The 22,500-nt window shown below is 42.6% G+C and overlaps 1 protein-coding gene across 3 annotated transcripts in view; it reads left to right on the forward strand.

Moving 5' to 3' along the window:
* Positions 1-3,765: 3,765 nt before the first annotated feature.
* LOC128705183 (myc proto-oncogene protein) overlaps positions 3,766-22,500 on the forward strand; it is a 38,305-nt gene continuing 19,570 nt past the window's right edge. For 2 of the 3 annotated variants that reach the window (XM_070100349.1, XM_070100351.1), the window contains exons 1-2: positions 3,767-3,933; positions 14,912-15,773. In XM_070100349.1, the coding sequence (XP_069956450.1) occupies positions 14,921-15,773 (853 nt within the window). In that variant the 5' untranslated portion in view covers positions 3,767-3,933; positions 14,912-14,920. Of the gene's footprint in view, positions 3,934-14,911; positions 15,774-22,500 lie in introns of all 3 variants that reach the window. The other variant, XM_070100350.1, reaches the window with a different exon arrangement.

A 22,500-nucleotide genomic window follows, 5' to 3' on the forward strand; every position in this document is an offset into this window, starting at 1 on the left:
GGTGGTCAGTCACTTAGCCTTGATGGTAGGTGTTCAGTCACTCAGCCTTGATGGAAGGTGGTCAGTCACTTAGCCTTGATGGTAGGTGTTCAGTCACTCAGCCTTGATGGAAGGTGGTCAGTCCCTTAGCCTTGATGGTAGGTGTTCAGTCACTTAGCCTTGATGGTAGGTGTTCAGTCACTCAGCCTTGATGGAAGGTGGTCAGTCCCTTAGCCTTGATGGTAGGTGGTCAGTCCCTTAGCCTTGATGGAAGGTGGTCAGTCCCTTAGCCTTGATGGTAGGTGGTCAGTCACTTAGCCTTGATGGTAGGTGTTCATTCACTCAGCCTTGGTGGAAGGTGTTCAGTCACTTAGCCTTGATGGTAGGTGTTCAGTCACTTAGCCTTGATGGTAGGTGTTCAGTCACTTAGCCTTGATGGTAGGTGTTCAGTCACTTAGCCTTGATGGTAGGTGGTCAGTCACTTAGCCTTGATGGTAGGTGGTCAGTCACTTAGCCTTGATGGTAGGTGTTCATTCACTCAGCCTTGGTGGAAGGTGTTCAGTCACTTAGCCTTGATGGTAGGTGTTCAGTCACTTAGCCTTGATGGTAGGTGTTCAGTCACTTAGCCTTGATGGTAGGTGTTCAGTCACTTAGCCTTGATGGTAGGTGGTCAGTCACTTAGCCTTGATGGTAGGTGGTCAGTCACTTAGCCTTGATGGTAGGTGTTCAGTCACTCAGCCTTGATGGCAGGTGGTCAGTCACTTAGCCTTGATGGTAGGTGTTCAGTCACTTAGCCTTGATGGTAGGTGGTCAGTCACTTAGCCTTGATGGTAGGTGGTCAGTCACTTAGCCTTGATGGAAGGTGGTCAGTCACTTAGCCTTGATGGTAGGTGGTCAGTCACTTAGCCTTGATGGTAGGTGGTCAGTCACTCAGCCTTGATGGTAGGTGGTCAGTCACTTAGCCTTGATGTTAGGTGGTCAGTCACTTAGCCTTGATGGTAGGTGTTCAGTCACTTAGCCTTGATGGTAGGTGGTCAGTCACTCAGCCTTGATGGTAGGTGGTCAGTCACTCAGCCTTGATGGTAGGTGGTCAGTCACTTAGCCTTGATGGTAGGTGGTCAGTCACTCAGCCTTGATGGTAGGTGGTCAGTCATTCAGCCTTGATGGTAGGTGGTCAGTCACTTAGCCTTGATGGTAGGTGTTCAGTCACTCAACCTTGATGGAAGGTGGTCAGTCACTCAGCCTTGATGGTAGGTGGTCAGTCACTCAGCCTTGATGGTAGGTGGTCAGTCACTCAGCCTTGATGGTAGGTGGTCAGTCACTTAGCCTTGATGGAAGGTGGTCAGTCACTTAGCCTTGATGGTAGGTGTTCAGTCACTTAGCCTTGATGGAAGGTGGTCAGTCACTTAGCCTTGATGGTAGGTGGTCAGTCACTTAGCCTTGATGGTAGGTGGTCAGTCACTCAGCCTTGATGGAAGGTGGTCAGTCACTCAGCCTTGATGGTAGGTGGTTAGTCACTCAGCCTTGATGGTAGGTGGTCAGTCACTTAGCCTTGATGGAAGGTGGTCAGTCACTCAGCCTTGATGGAAGGTGGTTAGTCACTCAGCCTTGATGGTAGGTGGTTAGTCACTTAGCCTTGATGGTAGGTGGTTAGTCACTCAGCCTTGATGGTAAGTGGTCAGTCACTTAGCCTTGATGGTAGGTGGTCAGTCACTCAGCCTTGATGATAGGTGGCCAGTCACTCAGCCTTGATGGAAGGTGGTCAGTCACTTAGCCTTGATGGTAGGTGTTCAGTCACTTAGCCTTGATGGAAAGTGGTCAGTCACTCAGCCTTGATGGTAGGTGGTCAGTCACTCAGCCTTGATGGTAGGTGGTCAGTCACTCAGCCTTGATGGTAGGTGGTCAGTCACTTAGCCTTGATGGAAAGTGGTCAGTCACTCAGCCTTGATGGAAGGTGGTCAGTCACTTAGCCTTGATGGTAGGTGGTCAGTCACTTAGCCTTGATGGTAGGTGGTCAGTCACTCAGCCTTGATGGTAGGTGGTCAGTCACTTAGCCTTGATGGTAGGTGGTCAGTCACTCAGCCTTGATGGAAGGTGGTCAGTCACTTAGCCTTGATGGAAAGTGGTCAGTCACTCAGCCTTGATGGTAGGTGGTCAGTCACTCAGCCTTGATGGTAGGTGGTCAGTCACTCAGCCTTGATGGTAGGTGGTCAGTCACTCAGCCTTGATGGAAGGTGTTCAGTCACTTAGCCTTGATGGTAGGTGGTCAGTCACTCAGCCTTGATGGTAGGTGGTCAGTCACTCAGCCTTGATGGTAGGTGGTCAGTCACTTAGCCTTGATGGTAGGTGGTCAGTCACTTAGCCTTGATGTTAGGTGGTCAGTCACTTAGCCTTGATGGTAGGTGTTCAGTCACTCAGCCTTGATGGAAGGTGTTCAGTCCCTCACCCTTGACAATGTCAAGGCTGAAGGACTAAACACCTCGAAATTATCTCTCCACTTCTCCCAGTCTCTCCAGTAATCATCTGTGTACTCGACCAAGAAGTCTGCTGACCAGGCGAAAAGTTTCGTCAGAGAAGATACCCAAGTGTATATGTCTTAATTATCAATGTGTTGGTAGTATAGACCGATAATAATATACTGCAGAGAGAGAGAGAGAGAGAGAGAGAGAGAGAGAGAGAGAGAGAGAGAGAGAGAGAGAGAGAGAGAGAGAGAGAGAGAGAGAGAGAGAGAACTTGTCAGTAAAGCTAGGGATCCTTAACCTTGTCAAACCCTGTGTAAAGAGAGAGAAACTACAGAGGATGACAAGATATTTTTTGTACATAATGATAATACTTGTTATTGTTGTTGTTGTGGATGTTTCTGTCGTTGTTGTTGTTATTGGCTTTACTGGTGGTACTCTTTTAAGGTACATAATCTCTCTCCCTCCCTCTCTCTCTCTCTCTCTCTCTCTCTCTCTCTCTCTCTGTCTCTGTCTCTGTCTGTCTCTGTCTCTCTCTCTCTGTCTCTCTCTGTCTCTCTCTGTCTCTCTCTGTCTCTCTCTCTCTCTCTCTCTCTCTCTCTCTCTCTCTCTCTCTCTCTCTCTCTCTCACTATTTCCCCTCATATAAACACCCTCCAGTATACAGAAGGGGACCACTGATGCACACTATGGGGACCCATGACCTCGGAAAATAGATAACAGAGCTTCGAGGGGGAAAAAAAATATATATCCAATTATTTCTGAACAAGAGGAAAATCCATCTCTGAAATGATTATTTTTGAGATGCGCAAACTTGGCTGGGTATTACCGGTGAATATCTGGTTTCTGGGAAGCTACGATGACCTCTACACTCGCTTGTTGACATTTTCCAGGAGCCTGGCAGTAAAAGTGAAATGTTTTCCCGCCTTCCATGAACAGCTGACTCATGGCATGAGTAGTAGTAGTAGTCCTAATAACTCACTCTTGTGGAGGTGTACATGCGCGCAGGAATGTAGTACCGCCAACAAACGCGCGGATATTAGAATTCCGCGTTATTTCTTGCTGTATTTTTTTGTTTTATAGTAGTATTGTACTGTAGTACTTTTGTTTTGTTGCGTTGTATTAATGATAGCTTCTCTAAATGTCTTTTAAAAGGTGTATACTTTCTTTCTGACAACTAAATGGGTGGCTTGTACGAGTGTGACGTAATCAGTGGGCGGAGTTAAATTGATGACGTAGAGGCAAAAGGCGGAGCTAAAATTGATGACGTAAGGGAGGGGGCGGAGCTCTGGTTCCTCGACTGGCCGGAGCTTACTTGTATAGTGAGTGTTGTTATGTGTGTGTGTAGTTACCCTGTGGACTCTGACGTGGTAGGACGCACGTTGTGTCACTGTGCGACGCCTACCTTACTCTCGCACTCTCGTGGATTATATACCCTATTTTTCGAGTGACACTTCCACTGGTGACTGAGCTTTTAGTCAAAGCTTCTGCCAAAGGTGTGTACTCTACCCAGCAACACGGTAGATGCTTTTATTAATAGATAATAAAGAAAATTTTGCCGTTTTCAGATGGATGAAAGTGTTAGTGGACTTCGTGAGGTGCAAATAAATGGACATTACAGCTTCTGAACCAGAAAATATATAATAAAAAGAGACTGAATATGAACTCTGGTGTTTTGTGATGATGTTAGTTCCTTACTGTTGTATATATATGAACTCGCCACACCCCCTCAGAGACTTTATTACACTTCAACACAGGAATAAGTCCACACACAATTTTACTCTATATATATACCATACAACCATTGAATTGTGTATTTTATTAGTCACAGAGACGCTCACGTAGACGAAATAAAAATAAATTAGTGTACTTTTAGAGATGGTCCCGCCCTCCCTACCAACCCCGCCCTTTTCCTTGCAATTTTCGCGGCAAAATATAATTTTGGTGAAATAAACCAAAAAATACGTAAATATTGACTGGAAATACTGACCGGTGGTACTCAAGTCTTATTACTAATAACGTTTTAAAACAATTTTGTTAATGTGATGGGTCTCAGTTGGTATTAATAACTTGACAGGTTTTTTTCTTTAATTTTGACAGTTGTCCTTCCCAGACCTCTGGTCAGCAGTGTCAGGAATTTACTGATAGTCTTTACTGATTGTTTATCATGCGTTTTATTGACTGTATACGGCCTTTTACTCGTTTATACGATTTTAATTAACGGGTTAATTGTTTATTCTGTTTTACTTTTATATACAGTTTAAATAACGGTGCAGCGTTTTACTGATTGCTGCGTTTTATTGAGTTTATACAGCGTTTTACCGAGTGTTTATAGTGTTTTAATGATTGCTTATATATCGTTTTACTGTATACATCGTTTTACTGATTGTTTATACATCGTTTTACTGATTGTTTATACATCGTTTTACTGATTGTTTATACATCGTTTTACCGATTGTTTATACATCGTTTTACTCAGTTTATACATAGTTTTACTGATTGCTTAAACATCATTTTACCGATTGCTGATGCATCGTTTTACTGATTTTTTTGTCGTATTTTACTGTATTGTTTATACAGCGCTTTACTAAATGTTTTTAATGTTTCGTTGATTTTCTTACAGTACTTTACTGATTGTGTTCCGTTAGTTTGCTGATTCGTTATTAATTACTGATACCGCACTTTGGCGTTTGTTTTGTGGTAGTTTATTGTGCGTACCGTACTTTACTGATTGCTCATAAGGTACTTATGGACAATCAGTAAAGTACGGTACTTATGTGATTGTATATAGAACGTACGGTACTTCTGTGACTGTATATAGAATGTTCGGTGATTGTATATAGAACGTACGGTACTTCTGTGACTGTATATAGAATGTTCGGTGATTGTATATAGAACGTACGGTACTTCTGTGACTGTATATAGAACACTCCAAGACTCTTCGTTCGATAGTATATTGATTGTTCAAACGATATCCTACTGATTCTTATTACAGTACTGATTGTACTATAGTGATTGGTTATCTATACTGATTTTGTACTTAACTGTACTTAACTGATTGTTCAGTCTTATGCAGTACTTTACTGTTTGTTTACAATACTTGTTTATGCCATACATTACAGATTGTTTTACAGTACTTTACTGATAGTTCATACGGTGATTATTGATACAGTCACAGATAACGGTACTTTACTGATTATTCATACGGTATTTTACTGGTCATACGGTACATTATTAATTGTACAGTAATTCGATTATCTAGATTTGGTACTTTACTGATTGTTCATATGATACATTATTTGTTCATATTTTTTAGATTATTGATATGGAACTTTACCGATTGTAAGGTACTTAACGGTACTCCAATTTTTTGTTCGTTCGGTACATATCTAGATTATTTATTTATTTATATATTACTTATTGTTTACGGTACTTTAGTGATTTTACTTTACTATTTGTGATATACTTCTGGCTCCTGGGACCAGTGTTTTTTGTTTGTTCAATGAGTCTGTTGATGTTGGCGGCCCGCTGGCCCACTTAACCAACACAACCTGGTTGATCTGCCACTTAAGAACATAAGGAGCACAGAAGCAGGCCTACTGGCCCATGCTAGGCAGGTTCTAGACACCTACTGGCCCAAGGCAGTCAAGGTTAACACACCCAGTGATCTCGTTTCCTCTTGAAGACGTTTACAATTGTTCCAGCAATATTTCTGAAATCTACTGGAAAATTTATATTGTACTTTGCTGCTAATATGGAGCTTTACTGATTGTTTATGGTATTTTACTAACTGATCATGTCTACTGGACAGAATGATCCAGTGGACAACGCTCTGGCCTGGTCTGGCTCTGTAGGGAGTGCCCAAAAAACTTTTTCAGTGCCAGTAAGTGCCACATGCTTGCCAAACCTCACTTTTAGTTTTTTTTTTTTTGTTGGGCGATCTTTCTGAAATTCGTCAGAGTAGCTCAAATGAAAGAAATCGGACAATAAACAAGGAAGCACAACGGGTAGGGAAGTGCCGCTCCTTAATTAAGACTAGCTTGCCACAGGTTCCAACCCCACCTGGTTTTTGATATATGACTGTTGATACAGCACTTTGCAGATTGTTCATACAGTACTTTCTTATTGATATTTAATGATTGTTCTTAACTTTGTTAATTGTTTATACGTGATTGTTCTTAACTTTGTTAACTGTTTATACGTACCGTAATGCCTGCATGCAGCACTTTGTTGCTGAATTCATACAGCACTTTATTCGTAATTTATATGGACATCAGTAAGCTTTAATTTAAAAAATCTACAAATTATTTGACAGGCACTGGTACATATTTATACCGTGGTTTCCAGGGAACATAAATGTTTAAAGCATATAGTGGTCAAATTTTTAATTTAAATCAGGATAACCCAAAAAAGTGTCATTTTCCTTTGTGATCCGTAAGCATGCGAGACATTTTGTAGGCTATTTAGTGATTCATTACTAGTAACCTCGATAACATTAAATACTACATTTGTAGAGCTAACATATTTGAGGCGACCTTTCGCGCACAAGAGCTTTATCAGCCCATTATAAAGATAAAGCTGCTGTGAGGGAAACGTTTCAGTGAATATGGGAGTACTACACGTCTTATTTACATGAAGGTATTCATTACCGTCTCTTATCTTCATTATTTACCTCAGTTGTGCTAGGCTAAACATACAGTAGAACACGCTTTTATATGCACGTTCACTCAAAGTTCAGGAGAGAGAGAGAGAGAGAGAGAGAGAGAGAGAGAGAGAGAGAGAGAGAGAGAGAGAGAGAGATATGAAGATGAAGATGACAAATTTGGATCAGTTTTGCCGTCCCTGACCACACCCGGATAAGTTTACTAAGGATAGTGTTTCACAAGAAGAGCTTCTTAGTTTTACAGCCTATAAAAACTAGCCTAGCAATCCAACCTTGATAAAAAAAAATACAAAATAACTAGCGTCTCTGCTTCAGATAAGGAGTCATTCTGCATGTGTAGCTATTGTATATACGGTTACGCAATACTTACCATGCTTAGTTACTCCATGGTTTGTTTATGCTAATGCATCGTTGCTTCTTAGAATTATTTTTATTTACTGAGCTAATTTGCATTCATGCATGCATGATATGTTACTGTAGTCATATATGCATTGCATGTGTAGATTATAGGAGTTTTATGCTTCCGTTCACGTAATATACGATACCACTTTTAATGTCTTGAGTAATTGAACGTAATTCATTTTTTCGTTTTTAGTTTTTCTTTATTTTTTCATATTTCTTCCATCCTATAAGCAAGTTAGCCGTTTATCCGTTGTCCTGATAAGGTGAGTTGGCCATTTTTTTTCCCATTCTGATAAGCAAATTTTTTAGTGTAACTGGTACACAAACATTCACCAACCCCGTTCATATTTATTGGTAGTATTGAACCTGATATTTTTGTAGCCATTTTGCTCTTCTCTACGGTGGCATGCCAGGTAAAAAAAAAAAAAAAAAGACCGACTAAGATAAATTAGTGAAAATAAGCTTTATACGAAAGCGTAAAAGATGAACAGACCAAACTGGAAAATGGAATGCAAGGGAGACTTGTGTAAGACGGAATACAGGGAACAGGAACTTTAGAGAAATGTTACTCGAGGTTAACGGGAAATATTTTCTTCCTTTCCCTGATGCAAGGGGAAACTTATTGACGTCAGTATACACAAGAATTGAAAATACTGCAGTAAGTCTACTGGCCAACGTTAGGCAGTTCCTGTACAAACTCGCGCAATCATGGGAGTGTGTGTGTGTGTGTGTGTGTGTGTGTTAGTTACCATTTTGTCCATTTTGTCCTAGGCACATGTCGATTCGACACTAGGCCTGTTGTATATGAGTGCGTGTGTGTGTGTGTGTGTGTGTGTGTGTGTGTGGGGTGTGTGTGTGTGGGGTGTGTGTGTGGGGTGTGTGTGTGTGTGGGGTGTGTGTGTGTGTGGGATGTGTGTGTGTGTGGGATGTGTGTGTGTGTGGGATGTGTGTGTGTGTGGGATGTGTGTGTGTGTGTGGGATGTGTGTGTGTGTGTGGGATGTGTGTGTGTGTGGGATTGTGTGTGTGTGGGATGTGTGTGTGTGTGTGGGATGTGTGTGTGTGTGTGGGATGTGTGTGTGGGATGTGTGTGTGTGTGGGATGTGTGTGTGTGTGGTGTGTGTGTGGGGTGTGTGTGTGTGTGTGGGGTGTGTGTGTACTCGCCTATTTGTACTCACTTATTTGTGGTTGCAGGGGTCGAGTCACAGCTCCTGGCCCCGCCTCTTCGCTGATTGCTACTGTGTGTGTGTGTGTGTGTGTGTGTGTGTGTGTGTGTGTGTGTGTGTGAGGGGCATATGTCTGCATCAGGTCAGAAAATCACTTAAGTAGGCTATAATTCTGCGACAGTCTTATAAAGTCAATACTGGGATTTATTTCCACTGGATTCCACGAAGGAACTGTAGGGCAACCCTAAACCAACTAAGACACACACACACACACACACACACACACACACACATTATATATATATATATATATATATAATCATATGCAAAACAACCACTGTGAAAGAATAGAGAAATTCCAAGGGCTTTCGTGACTACTCACATTATCAAGGAACAAATGTTTCTTGATAATGTGAGTAGTCACGAAAGCGCTTGGAATTTCTCTATTCTTTCACAGTGGTTGTTTTGCATATGATATATATTTATATATTATAGTCTTGTCATGGGATCGCACTACAATTCGTTGAACGATTCCAGCGGAAATAATTCAGTGTTTGAAGATGAGTTATGCTAGGCTAAATCTGTCTAAATTACCACCAGTATAGTTAAGCAAATATCACATTAATTAAGGATGCACTTTCTTTACTGACAAACAAACCATTATTTCCTTAGGGCTCATTTTTTTATTACATGACTGCAGGAGCGCCACTTATGGGAGCACTATGGCAGGATGCCACGAGTCTGTGACACCACACACTAGTCACTTAGGGTAGTGGAAAGTTATTGGCCAGAGGAGGGGGCCATGGGGCACCCTTGTGGAGGGTGGGAAGTAGAAAGGTGATGGAACTGGAGTTACTATCAGTGGCACCCTGGTGAGTGCAACATCGCAAGTGTTGAGGTAATAGGTTGGTAGACATCGACCTTCCAGGGTGTGAAGACAATGACCCGAGTGGAAGTTAAGTGGCATTGTTTGACATTACTGGGTTACCTAAATTTAAATCTTACATTGTACTGTATATGTGTGCACATACCTGTGCTTCCACAAGATTTGCAGAAATGCTTACTTGTGTATATAAAAAAAATAAAAAAAAAAACTTGACACAAATTGCACTAACAAGCTGGTTTTTGTGACAACGTTTCGCTGTGTAGAGCTTTATCAAGACATTCCGAGGGAATGTTTATTTATACTCGTGGAAGTCATAGTTAGAGGTAGGTGAGCACCGACATTACTTTCCATATGAAGTGTAATCTCTGCATGTTTTGATAGTTTACACAAAGCCTAACACTCGTAAAAAATGTTCTGCAACGTGTGTATTGACTTCATATTTGTTAAAAATATGCCATTTCATTCATCCATGGAAGTGCTTTCCTCATGAATGTAACAGAAACCTGTTAAATATTTTGCATTCTAACATGTTAAGCTTACTTATCGTTCGTTGTTTTATGCGAAATTCTATTCCTGTATACATCTTAATGTTTTTTTATTCTTGTGTTTCCAATTGAGAAAGCCTATTCTGAGACCAGGCTGCGGGCGGAGGGGGGCCATGATCCCCGGAAGCATAAATATATCTTGATAAACATTTAAATAGGATTTGGGAAATGAGAGAAAGGGGACGAGTTGGGTGGGGAGGGGTAGTAAGGAGAGTGACGTAGTTATACTTCTCATACATCAGTGTCATGCTCTTGGCTCTGGGGACGAGGAAGACAAGAGTTGTGACGTGATGCTGTTTTGGCTGACTCTCTGGTATGTGGGGGGTATGTGGTGGGAGGTGAGGTGCCTTGTAGGGGTAGCGCGTCGAGGTGCGGGGGTGTAATTGGGTGGTGGTGGTCTGGAGGTGGTGAGGGAGTGAGAGAGTGACTTCTCAAGATGGATAAAGGGGTGACTTGTGGGATTTTTATTTTTTTTATATTAAAACAGATTTAGATACAATCGTAGTATGCGACTACACTATTTATATAATATAGTTACACGGCGTGAACCGAAGCTAACTATACACAACCCGCGCACATGAGAGAGGAGCTTACGATGATGTTTCGGTCCGACTTGGACCATTTACAAAGTCTGTTCCAGTCACGGTGTTGTGCCCAGCTTGAGCTGGGAGACGAGTAGGACGAAGCTATAGTCAAGTATTCCACTATGTAAGTTTTCTGGTTTAGGACAATATACAAATAATGTTTACAAACGTATTTTTACAATGGTTTTGAGGGCACATAGATGTTCGTTCTTTTATTTTTTTATTGTTAACAATTATGACTGAGTTTTACTATCACTAATGGATGGGTTAATGGTTAGGTACTACAAGAAACCCAAAGGAAATAATTCATTTTACTTTTTGGGATTATTCTTGGTAATTTACACACGTTACTATGTAAGACCATTGTAATTCATGTTACTATGTAAGACCATTGTAATTCATCCCTCCCAAAAGTGTGTAATTGTACTTAAACTTAGCAGAGCTGGAGGTGCAGGAGTGTGGTGGTATGCGGATACGTTGACTAGTGGGAGGATGATGATGCTGTGTCCGTTATGGTAACAGTAATGGTATACAATACTGCCAAGTTCATGAACTTTTCAATATTGTATACTGATAGTGCTACCGAATTTCAGGGAGATACATACGATAAGAGCAGCAGTGCAGTAGATCAACTGATTAAGTTGCTCAATTGTACTATTTCCTTAACATTATCTGCAGTGTTTCTCTGTTCTTAGGTCGCATTTGTCCGTGTCAGTGAGGAAGTTATGGCTGGGAGGGTGACTTAAGTCTGTCCTTGGTGTAGCGAGATGAATGGACCAGTTGATGTGTGTCATTTACGATCGTGGTTGGTTACTGGGTCATGGTAATAGTCGTTAGTGAGTCATGGTAGATGTTAGTTGATCATGTGGTTGTTAGTGGGTCATGCTAATGACCGTTAATTGATTGTGTATTGTTTTAAGTCATACCACTACTGTTAAGTAACAAGCACTGGTATACCTGGAGGTTACCTGGTTACCTCCAGGTAGCCTCCAGGTATACCAGTGCTTGTTACTTAACAATAGTGTTTTTTATTGAATGATGTAGTGGTTGTTAGATCATCGTAGTATTTGCTACATAGTAGTGGGTCGTGTAGTAGTTAAATAATCGTAGTACTTGTTACATAATAGTAGTGACTCGTGTAATGGTTGTTAGATCATCGCAGTACTACTTACATAATTTTAGTGGGTCGTGTAGTAGTTGTTAGACCATCACAGAACTTAGTTACATGATAACATTGGGTTGTGTAGTTGTTAGATCATGATACTGGCTTCTCTACATATGAACGACTGATCAAGACCTCAGTCTTTATCGAGGCTATCAGCAGAAAACAGTACACTACGTCTTGCAATGATAGTTTATGAGATAATTGAGGTAACTAGACACTGTACAACTAATACATTAACTTCAGCTACGTTTCTCGTGCCATGAGCTTTGTCAAGCCAATACAATCAATACGATGCATGGTCAGAGGGTATATATCAAGGAAGTAAGGTGTCCCCAAGAGGGACATTGATAGAGGGTAGTAACAGTGGTTGCCGCAGCAGTAGCATAATAGCCTTTGTATATTTGAAATACCCCCTTATCCGTATTTCTGGTGAGCGAAACGTACCCGCAGCAAATGTTTTATTAGTTGCACATGAGTGTTTACCTAACATACCGTTGGTAGTCTTGGCAATAATTAATCAACAGTAGCATAGAAGGCTTTCCTTTTATCCTCCATTCCCTCGGGTAAGTTTATTCAGGTACAGGTACACATAGATAGTTACATCAATTACCATACATAGCAGCATGTGTAGATTACCTAGGATAACCCCAAACAAGTCTAAGTGGCTTATTTCCACTGGGGGTCACTCCACAGGCTTCAAAATGTAGGGGAAGAAATTTTTAGGCATGGCTGCGAGAGTAGAAAAACTATTGAAATTCGTCACGGGTATGTTTTAGGTTTATCTTTTACACTTTCGCAATTTGGTGACCATAATTGGATAGCTCCTTGAAGCCGAGATCTGACGGTTGATATTTTACCTGATATTTTGTCAACAAAATTTTAGTTATGAAACCTATCGTTGTGTCGGCTATGATGCTCGCAGCTAGACATTGTTTAGTATACTTTAGGGCAGTGTGAATGACTTACGTCTTTCTCTTTTGTCACCCGTGTAAAGACGTTTCACTCTCTGTAGAGCTTATAAGTCATGACTTTATAAAAGCTCTACACAGAGCGAAACGTTGTCCCAATGAAAGCTTGATCTGCAAACGTTGGCATTAGAATTTTTGCCTTGGGTAAGGTTTGTCAGGAAACAGGACAAGTGTTTCCTGATGCTGGTCTAAGTCATATGATGACCCCACAGCTGGAGCTTTTGCTCACCTGACCTTCTGTACATTTTCTAGATCTGCAATTTCATTCGCCTTGAGAGAAGTGACTTCAAGAGCATCATCATTGACATGGCTCACCTGCATCTTTAGCTGCCATCTGTATTCCCTGGATTCCTTTCTCATGCTTACTAGTTGGAGTTCTTAATCTCTGTATCGTGTGTTTCCTCTCGGTTCCAGCTGTTAATCTTGTATGTGATCGTTTGCTGGGATTTGAAGCTTTTCTGTTTCTCTGTTTGCTTGACCAGGTGCAGGTATCATGCATACTCAATAATGAGCCTAATGGACGTTGTATATTTTGGCTTAAATATATCCTTGTTTAGATTTCTGAAAGTTTTTAGATTAGTTTTGCACATGACGATGTTATGCGATTTATGTGCTTCAGCGATATGCTTGATGCAGTGCTTACTCCCAGATCTTGTGTATACAGTATTGGGATCACATTTGCAGCTCTTTATCTGTCGGGAAGTTGCCCTTATTGTATCTTTGCCAAAGACAGATGTGCGTGAGTGCTCACCGAGTTATACTCGCCAAGTTGTTTGTTGGGATTTAAATTTAGCTACTACAGGCTCCGTCTCCTAAACTACTTTGATCGACATTACTGATTTATGACCTGTTGAACCATATTATATCTACTGTATCCTTGAAGCTGTTCATTGAGTTTGCCTCCATCACTGACTCGTCCAAGACAGTTGCACTTTTCAATTATTTAGACTAATGAATATATACTTCTTTACATCTTTCTTCATCTTTCATCTGTCTCTAATTAATCGTAGTCCTTATAATTCGAACAATGTCCCCATTTACACTCAATTCCTAATATTTTGTATGTCATAATCATAGTCTTCCCTGAACCTTCTCTCTGCCTGGAGTTTTAAGTCTCACTCGCCATGGGTTTTAACCCCACCCGTACCCTGATTTGTAATCTTGTTATTACGATTTCGTGAGGTATTTTACTCAGTTTTAGTAACAGCTTCATTGATCAGGAAAGCACCAGGCAGGCCTAGCCCAGGGCCGGGCTGCCAGAGTAAGAATACTCTTGAAACCCTTCAAATGTATATCAAAGGTATAGGCTGCATGCCTTTGCCTTATTTATTAGTGGTATACTCTGATTGACCTAACATATATATATATAAAGTTGTGATATTTGCAGCTTGTCCCAATCCATGCTGTAATGTGTCCGGTCTACCCTCAACTCCAAATCTCAGTACCTCTCATTTGTTTAGATTGAACTCTGGAATCCACTTGGTTTGACCACATCTGTTGTGTGTTGAGGTCTCCATTGAGTTGATAACTGTCTTCTGCTCTTATTCTTCCCATAAATTTTACATCAGCAATCAGTGACGCACAAGACTTAGTCCCCACTGGTATGTTCGTGCATATAAAGAATAGTAGTAGTCCTATATTGATCCTTGTGGGACCCTAATCATTACTCTCCAGCTCTGATGTCTCTTCTCTCACTGTTACTCTATGTCATTCAGGTACCTCCTGACTCTGGAACACTCTGCATTTTAACCCTGTCCTTTCCTCTTATTTCTTTACTGATTTATAGTGTGATGCTGTGTATGAAGCTGCAGCTCACCCAGTCCTATTTTGTTTGATCTTTATGACTTTGTCAGAGAACTCCAGCGAAACCGCAGAGGGGATTTTCTACCCTATATGGGAGCACATTAGCTTTTTTTTTTCAATTTAATGGCAATTGCCCTAATTAGAGAGATTGGTTGAAGACCTATCTAGGGAGTCACACTGGTTCTGCTTCTCTCAGTACCCATGGAGAGAGTTTGTGTGACCCTATTGCTTTTGTTACATTAAGGGGGGGTGTGTATTTATTAGAGCCCTCACTGACTGTTGTATCTCCCACAGCTCCAACAGATGACGACGCACCCTGACATATTGCGGCTGCTGCCGGAGTCTTGGCTGACGCCGCCACAGCAGTTGACCGCCGCCTCGCTCGCAGACATGTGGAACAAGTTCGATATCGAGCCAGACTGCTCCCTGGCCCTGCCCAGCTCCGAGCCCATGATAGACCACAACATCGCCTTCACGTCAGACATGGGCAACTTCATGTGTGATAAGGTGAACCAGAATATGGGTGCCCCGCCCACCCCACCACACTCCCCTCCCACAGAGCATGACCTGGACGACCTGGTGGCTTCTATACCCGAAATCCTTGAGTCCCCGTCTGCCACTCCTCCATCAGATATCGGCGATATCCTGAATGATCTGGAAGGTATGGAGATGGCGCCCATGTTCCGGGCGCCCGGGTACTCCTGGTGGGCACCAGTGGCATCTCCAGTACCCGAAGTGTCCCTGAAACGAGACATAATGTGGGGCGCAGGGACGTGTTGTGCCGCCTTGCTGGAGCCGCCGATAAAGAAGGAACGAAACTTGTCTGAATGTTCGTCCGACGCAGTACTCAGAGAGGCACTGAGACAGGACGACATCTCTGAAGACGACGACGACGACGAAGACAACCTGCCCGACACGCCCTCCGGTACCGACAGTGATTGTGACGCTGATGACCACATGAGCGAGACGTGGAGCAATAGTGGCAGCCCCAGGAGTACAAACAGTGCCTCGTGGTATAGCAGCAGCAGTGCCGCCTTCAGGAACAATACCAGTGCCTCTTACGTGCCTCCCTCAGTGAACATTGAACACAACTATTGTGGCAGACTACCCGAACCTTCCAACCACTTAGCGGGTGTTATTACTCCCTCAGACACTCGTAAGTAGTTATATTTCCCTGTTGTCTTCTTTGTTATCTTGTCAACTTGTCATACTCCCTTCTCATGTTATCTTGTCATATTCTTTTATCACATTCTCTTGTCATCTTCCCTTGTAACGTTCCCTTGTCATCTTCCCTTGCCACATTCCCTTGCCACGTTCCCTTGTCATCTTCCCTTGCCACATTCCCTTGTCATCTTCCCTTGCCACGTTCCCTTGTCATCTTCCCTTGCCACGTTCCCTTGTCATCTTCCCTTGCCACGTTCCCTTGTCATCTTCCCTTGTCATCTTCCCTTGCCACGTTCCCTTGTCATCTTCCCTTGCCACGTTCCCTTGTCATCTTCCCTTGCCACGTTCCCTTGTCATCTTCCCTTGCCACGTTCCCTTGTCATCTTCCCTTGCCACGTTCCCTTGTCATCTTCCCTTGCCACGTTCCCTTGTCATCTTCTTTTGCCACATTTCCTTGTCATCTTCCCTTGCCACGTTTCATTGTCATCTTTCCTTGCCACGTTCCCTTGTCATCTTCCCTTGCCACGTTCCCTTGTCATCTTCCCTTGCCACGTTCCCTTGTCATCTTCCCTTGCCACGTTCCCTTGTCATCTTCCCTTGCCACGTTCCCTTGTCATCTTCTTTTGCCACATTTCCTTGTCATCTTCCCTTGCCACGTTTCATTGTCATCTTTCCTTGCCACGTTCCCTTGTCATCTTCCCTTGCCACGTTCCCTTGCCATCTTCCCTTGTAACGTTCCCTTGTCATCTTCCCTTGCCACGTTCCCTTGTCATCTTCCCTTGCCACGTTCCCCTGTCATCTTCCCTTGCCACGTTCCCTTGTCATCTTACATTGTAATGTTTCTGCCATTTTCCCAAGTTATTTTCCCTTGTCATTTTCCCCTGTCATGTTTCCTTATGTTCCCTTGTCATCTTCCCTTGCCACGTTCCCTTGTCATCTTCCCTTGCCACATTTCCTTGTCATCTTCCCTTGCCACGTTTCATTTTCATCTTCCCTTGCCATCTTCCCTTGTAACGTTCCCTTGTCATCTTCCCTTGCCACGTTCCCTTGTCATCTTCCCTTGCCACGTTCCCTTGTCATCTTCCCTTGCCACGTTCCCTTGTCATCTTCCCTTGCCATCTTCCCTTGCCACGTTCCCTTGTCATCTTCCCTTGTCACATTTCCTTGTCACCTTCCCATGCCACGTTCCCTTGTCATCTTCCCTTGCCACATTTCCTTGTCATCTTCCCTTGCCACGTTCCCTTGTCATCTTCCCTTGCCACGTTCCCTTGTCATCTTCCCTTGCCACGTTCCCTTGTCATCTTCCCTTGCCACGTTCCCTTGTCATCTTCCTTTGCCACATTTCCTTGTCATCTTCCCTTGCCACGTTTCATTGTCATCTTCCCTTGTAACGTTCCCTTGTCATCTTCCCTTGCCACGTTCCCCTGTCATCTTCCCTTGCCACGTTCCCTTGTCATCTTCCCTTGCCACGTTCCCTTGCCATCTTACATTGTAATGTTTCTGCCATTTTCCCAAGTTATTTTCCCTTGTCATTTTCCCCTGTCATGTTTCCTTATGTTCCCTTGTCATCTTCCCTTGCCACGTTCCCTTGTCATCTTCCCTTGCCACGTTCCCTTGTCATCTTCCCTTGCCATCTTCCCTTGCCACGTTCCCTTGCCATCTTCCCTTGTAACGTTCCCTTGTCATCTTCCCTTGCCACGTTCCCCTGTCATCTTCCCTTGCCACGTTTCATTGTCATCTTCCCTTGCCACGTTTCCTTGCCATCTTCCCTTGTAACGTTCCCTTGTCATCTTCCCTTGCCACGTTCCCCTGTCATCTTCCCTTGCCACGTTCCCCTGTCATCTTCCCTTGCCACGTTCCCTTGTCATCTTACATTGTAATGTTTCTGCCATTTTCCCAAGTTATTTTCCCTTGTCATTTTCCCCTGTCATGTTTCCTTATGTTCCCTTGTCAACTTACCTTGTTATCTTATATTTCCCTCACCTTCCCTTGTCAACTTACCTTGTTATCTTATATTTCCCTCACCTTCCCTTGTCAACTTACCTTGTTATCTTATATTTCCCTCACCTTCCCTTGTCAACTTACCTTGTTATCTTATATTTCCCTCACCTTCCCTTGTCAACTTACCTTGTTATCTTATATTTCCCTCACCTTCCCTTGTCAACTTACCATTTGGCCATAAAAAATACATTACGTATATTTGACCTAGGATAACCCAGGTTAACTCGATACAGTAAGAGACTGTGATTTATTTCCAATATATTCGCCTTTGTCTCTCTCCAGGCTTTACTTATGCAGTTATTTTTTCTTCATTGCTGAAGTGACTTGCTTTAGTTAAGAAAATAATCCGCCCCAGCGCCGCTGGTGGCGGTGCAAGAGTACACCTCCTGCCATCTGTTGAGTACCACGGAAAGTAACCGCACCATGTTGCCAGAACCGGTTGGCAGGGGACACACACACACACACACACACACACACACACACACACACACACACACACACACACACACACACACACACACACACACACACACATGAGATTTAAGGAAGTATTTTCAGTGGAGACAGAAAGGGCTCCAGAAAGCCGGAATGTTGGGGTACACCTGCAAGTGCTGGACACACTACACACAATCGAGGAGGAGGTAAAGAGGCTGTTAAGTGAGCTAGATACTTCAAAGGCGGTGGGACCGGACAGCATCTCTCAGTGGGTCCTGAGAGAGAGAGAGAGAGAAAGAGAGAGCAGAGGCGGTGTGTGTGCCACTAACAACAATCTTCAACACATCTATCGAAACTGGGCAACTGTCTGAGGCGTGGAAGACAGCAAATGTAGTCCCAATTTGTAAGAAAGGAGACACAAATAACATTAAGCTACAGACCAGTGCTACTGATGTGTATAGTATGCAAAATCATAGAGAAGATTATCAGAGTGGTGGAGCACCTAGAAAGGAATGAGCTGATACACGACAACCAGCATGGTTTCAGGGAAGGAAAATCCTGTCACAAACCTGCTGGAGTTTTACGACAAGGATACGGAAGACGAGAGAGATGGGTGGGTAGATTGCATTTTCTTGGACTGTAAGAAGGCTTTTAACAAAGTTCCACACAAGAGATTGGTGCAAAAGCTAGAGTAGCAGACAGGAATAACAGATAAGGCACTGCAGTGGATCAGGGAATACCTAACAGGAAGGAAACAAGGAGTGATGAGTGATGGTACGCGATAAGGTGTCAGAGTCGGCGCCTGTGACGAGCGGGGTTCCACAGGGGTCAGTCCTAGGGCCGGTGCTGTTTCTGGTATATGAGAATGACACGACGGAAGGAATAGATTCAGAGGTGTCCCTGTTTTTAGACGATATCAGGCTAATGCGAAGAATTCAATCAGACGAGGATCAGGTAGGACTACAAAGGGATCTGGACAGACTGCAAGCTTGGTCCAGCAACTGGTTCTTGGAGTTTAACCCCACCAAATGCGAAGTCATGAAGATTGGGGAAGGTCAAAGACCGCAGACAGAATACAGGCTAGGGGGCCGAAGACTGCAAACCTTACTCAAGGAAAAGGATCTCGGAGTATAATACCGAGCACATCTGAGGCGCACATCAACTAAATAACTGCTGCGGCATATGGACGCCTGGCAAACCTAAGAACAGCGTTTTGGCACCTTAGTAAGGAATGGTTCAAGCCTTTGTACACCGTGTACGTCAGACCCATATTGGAGTATGCAACACCAATTTGGAACCCACACCTGGTCATGCACGTCAAGAAATTAGAGAGTGCAAAGGTTTGCAACACGACTAGTCCCGGAGCTAAGGGGCATGTCCTACGAGGAGAGGTTAAGGGAAATCGACCTGACGACACTGGACAGGTGGGGTAGGGATGATGATAACGACTTATAGAATGCTGGGAGTAATTGACAAGGTGGACAGGGACAGGATGTTTCAGAGATGGGACATAGCAACAAGGGGTCATAATTGGAAGTTGAAAACTCAGATGAATCACGGGAATGTTAGGAAGTATTTCTTCAGTCACAGAGTCGTTAGGAAGTGGAACAATCTGGAGAGTGAGGTAGTGGGGGCAGGATCCATACATACCTTTAAGAGGTACAATAAAGCTCATGGAGCAGGGAGAGAGTGGACGTAGTAGCTGTCAGTGAAGAGGCGGGGCCACGAGCTATGATTCGACCCCTGAAACCATAAATAGGTGAGTACACACAGAGAGAATCACTCGTGCAAATCTTCCACTGTGAAAAAAATAAAAATAAAAAGAGCTGAATAAACACAGTAAAGCGCTCAGGTGTTTTAATTGCTTTATTCTTCACTGTTAGTTTTTAGAAAGACTTGGTATACTATCTTTATTAACACAGTAATGGAAGTAGTATACTTTCGTAGTAACATATCATCAATTAGTATCATACTGTCGTCATTAATACTTGATTTGATGTGTTATACTATCTTGATATAAAAGGTATCTATATTAAGTTTTCAGGGGTCAGTGCCCTCCGCGGCCCGGTCCCAGACCAGGTTGCAGAGGGTCTGTGTGTACCTCTCAAGGAGGGGGTGAGGGGGGTGTCTTGATGCCAGTGATTGGTTTCTTGATCTAAGCATTGTATCCCTTTTCTCCTGCCTTAGATGTAATCTTGATTGCCTGGCAGTCTTCAGTCGTTCTGTGGTTTTTACGGGACTAGTGCTTCCCCGTGATAATAATAATAATAATAATAATAATCCCTTCCTCTTCCATTACCTCCTACATTTTCCCTTACTTCTCTTTGTACTTTTTTCCCCTTTTCCTTTAACCTCTCCTTCCTATCGCCTTACCTCTCCTCCCCTTTTCCGTATCTCTTTTTCCCTAACCACCTCTTCATTTTACCTCCTCCCTATTTACTTAACTTTTTTTCTTTTCTCATACCTCTTCTCCCTCTTTATCTTCGTCTCTCATTACTCTTTATATATCCTGCCTTTTTCGTTACATCTTCCTTTTTTTTTTCCTTACCTCTTTCTCTTTACTTACTCTCCCCCCAAGGGAGGTTTTGGCCCCCTTATACCCCTTAGTGGTTCCTTTGTTTTACCTGCCAAATGGAGCGGTAGTGCTGGAGATGGTCCAGGCTTGAAGTCTCTAGAGTTCAGTGTCTCCAAGGGGCCATTAACCCATGTGTTTAGCATGAAGATGGACTCAATGCGTAAAAAAAAAAAAAAACAGAAGAGCGAATAAGTGGTGGATAAAGAAATGGAACTTTTAAGTTAGTTAATTTTTGGAGAGGATGCCTATGGATTGAAAATATTAATGGTTATGCTTTTAAGTTTATTTAGGTACAATTTTGCACAATTTTTGGAAGATTACACTGCCCCCCCCCACCAAAAAAAGGGGGTCACTTATTTCCATTGGAAGTTCTTTTATGGAATTATTTCTCTTTTTTCTCTTAGTCTCCTGAACTTGTTTCTTATCTACATCTTTATAAGGCTCTACATTATTTAATTATCCTTACGCAAATGCCTCAGCTGGTTCAGAAAATTGGATGGCTGTCGATAAGTCTCGAAACGAATACCCAGCTTGATTCTTTCCCCAGCAACATCCTCTAGTGATCTCTTTTTCCCGCGCTGGCCGCTGATTGGTCGGTTACCGCCGGGAGGTGCGTGCTGATTGGTTGGTTGCCGCCGGGAGGCATGTGCTGATTGGTCGGTTTGCGGCGGGAGGCGCGACCTGATTGGTGCGTTGTCCAGCTTCTGGCAGCTTGAGGTGGGCTCCATTGATGCCATCCCGCTGGCCTCACCCTGGTGGCCCCTCGCTCGCCAGTATTGATTATTTGCCTCTACTTCTTCAACTTGATTTCTACCATCCTTTATCGGGAATTCTCCATTGTCTACTGTGTTTATTCTTCATTTTAGACTTTTTCTTCATATATTGTATTTTTGTCTTTATGTTCTGTATTGTCTTCTATACCGCCCATTCCTACAGTGTCGAAATAACCTAGATATATATTTTTATAAAAAATTTTCAATATATGTATTTATTAATTTATCTTCCTTGCCCTCGCTTACAATTTATCAAGATAAAAGATTCACTTGAACTGTTTGTTTTAAACCGTTGCTAATTATAACAGTTTAAAGCAGTATTATATTGGATCAGTTATTGGACTATTTTTTTTTTTTTACATTGGACTGGTTATTGTAATAGAAATGTAAATAAATTGATTATCCCCGCTCCCCGTACATCTCACTTTTCACTTTTTTTCTTTGCTTCCTCACTTAATTTCTTCCCGTCAAAAAACGAGGCTAGGAGGTGACTTCATACAAACCTTGAAGCTTCTAAGTGAATTTGTCACTCTCGAGCATATATTTTTTTTAAACCCAAAGAGAAACAAATGGAACAATTACTTGATACTCTTTGGCAGGTGGTTTAACATAGATATGGTTTATTTTTGAGGGTTGTGAAGCAGTAAAATAAGTCCCCCTTCCCCCCTCACTTTGACACTACGTTATACTAGGTAATTTACACATACGTTACTATTTATGATTATTTGTTTAACTGTATTTGTGTGTATCTACTTATTTCCTCGTGAAGTTTTAGTGATTAATCATTTTAGCTTCTCAAGAATTAGTGAAACTGTAAATATAGGATTCTACTAGTCTCATTCCACTCTGGGCAGCGGCAATGGACACTGGGAATTATATGACTACAGAGAATGTCCAATTGACCATGGTCCACCCAGAACAGTATTTGTGGAACC

This window comes from Cherax quadricarinatus, chromosome 72, assembly GCF_038502225.1.
Source record: "Cherax quadricarinatus isolate ZL_2023a chromosome 72, ASM3850222v1, whole genome shotgun sequence".
NCBI lineage: Eukaryota > Metazoa > Arthropoda > Malacostraca > Decapoda > Parastacidae > Cherax > Cherax quadricarinatus.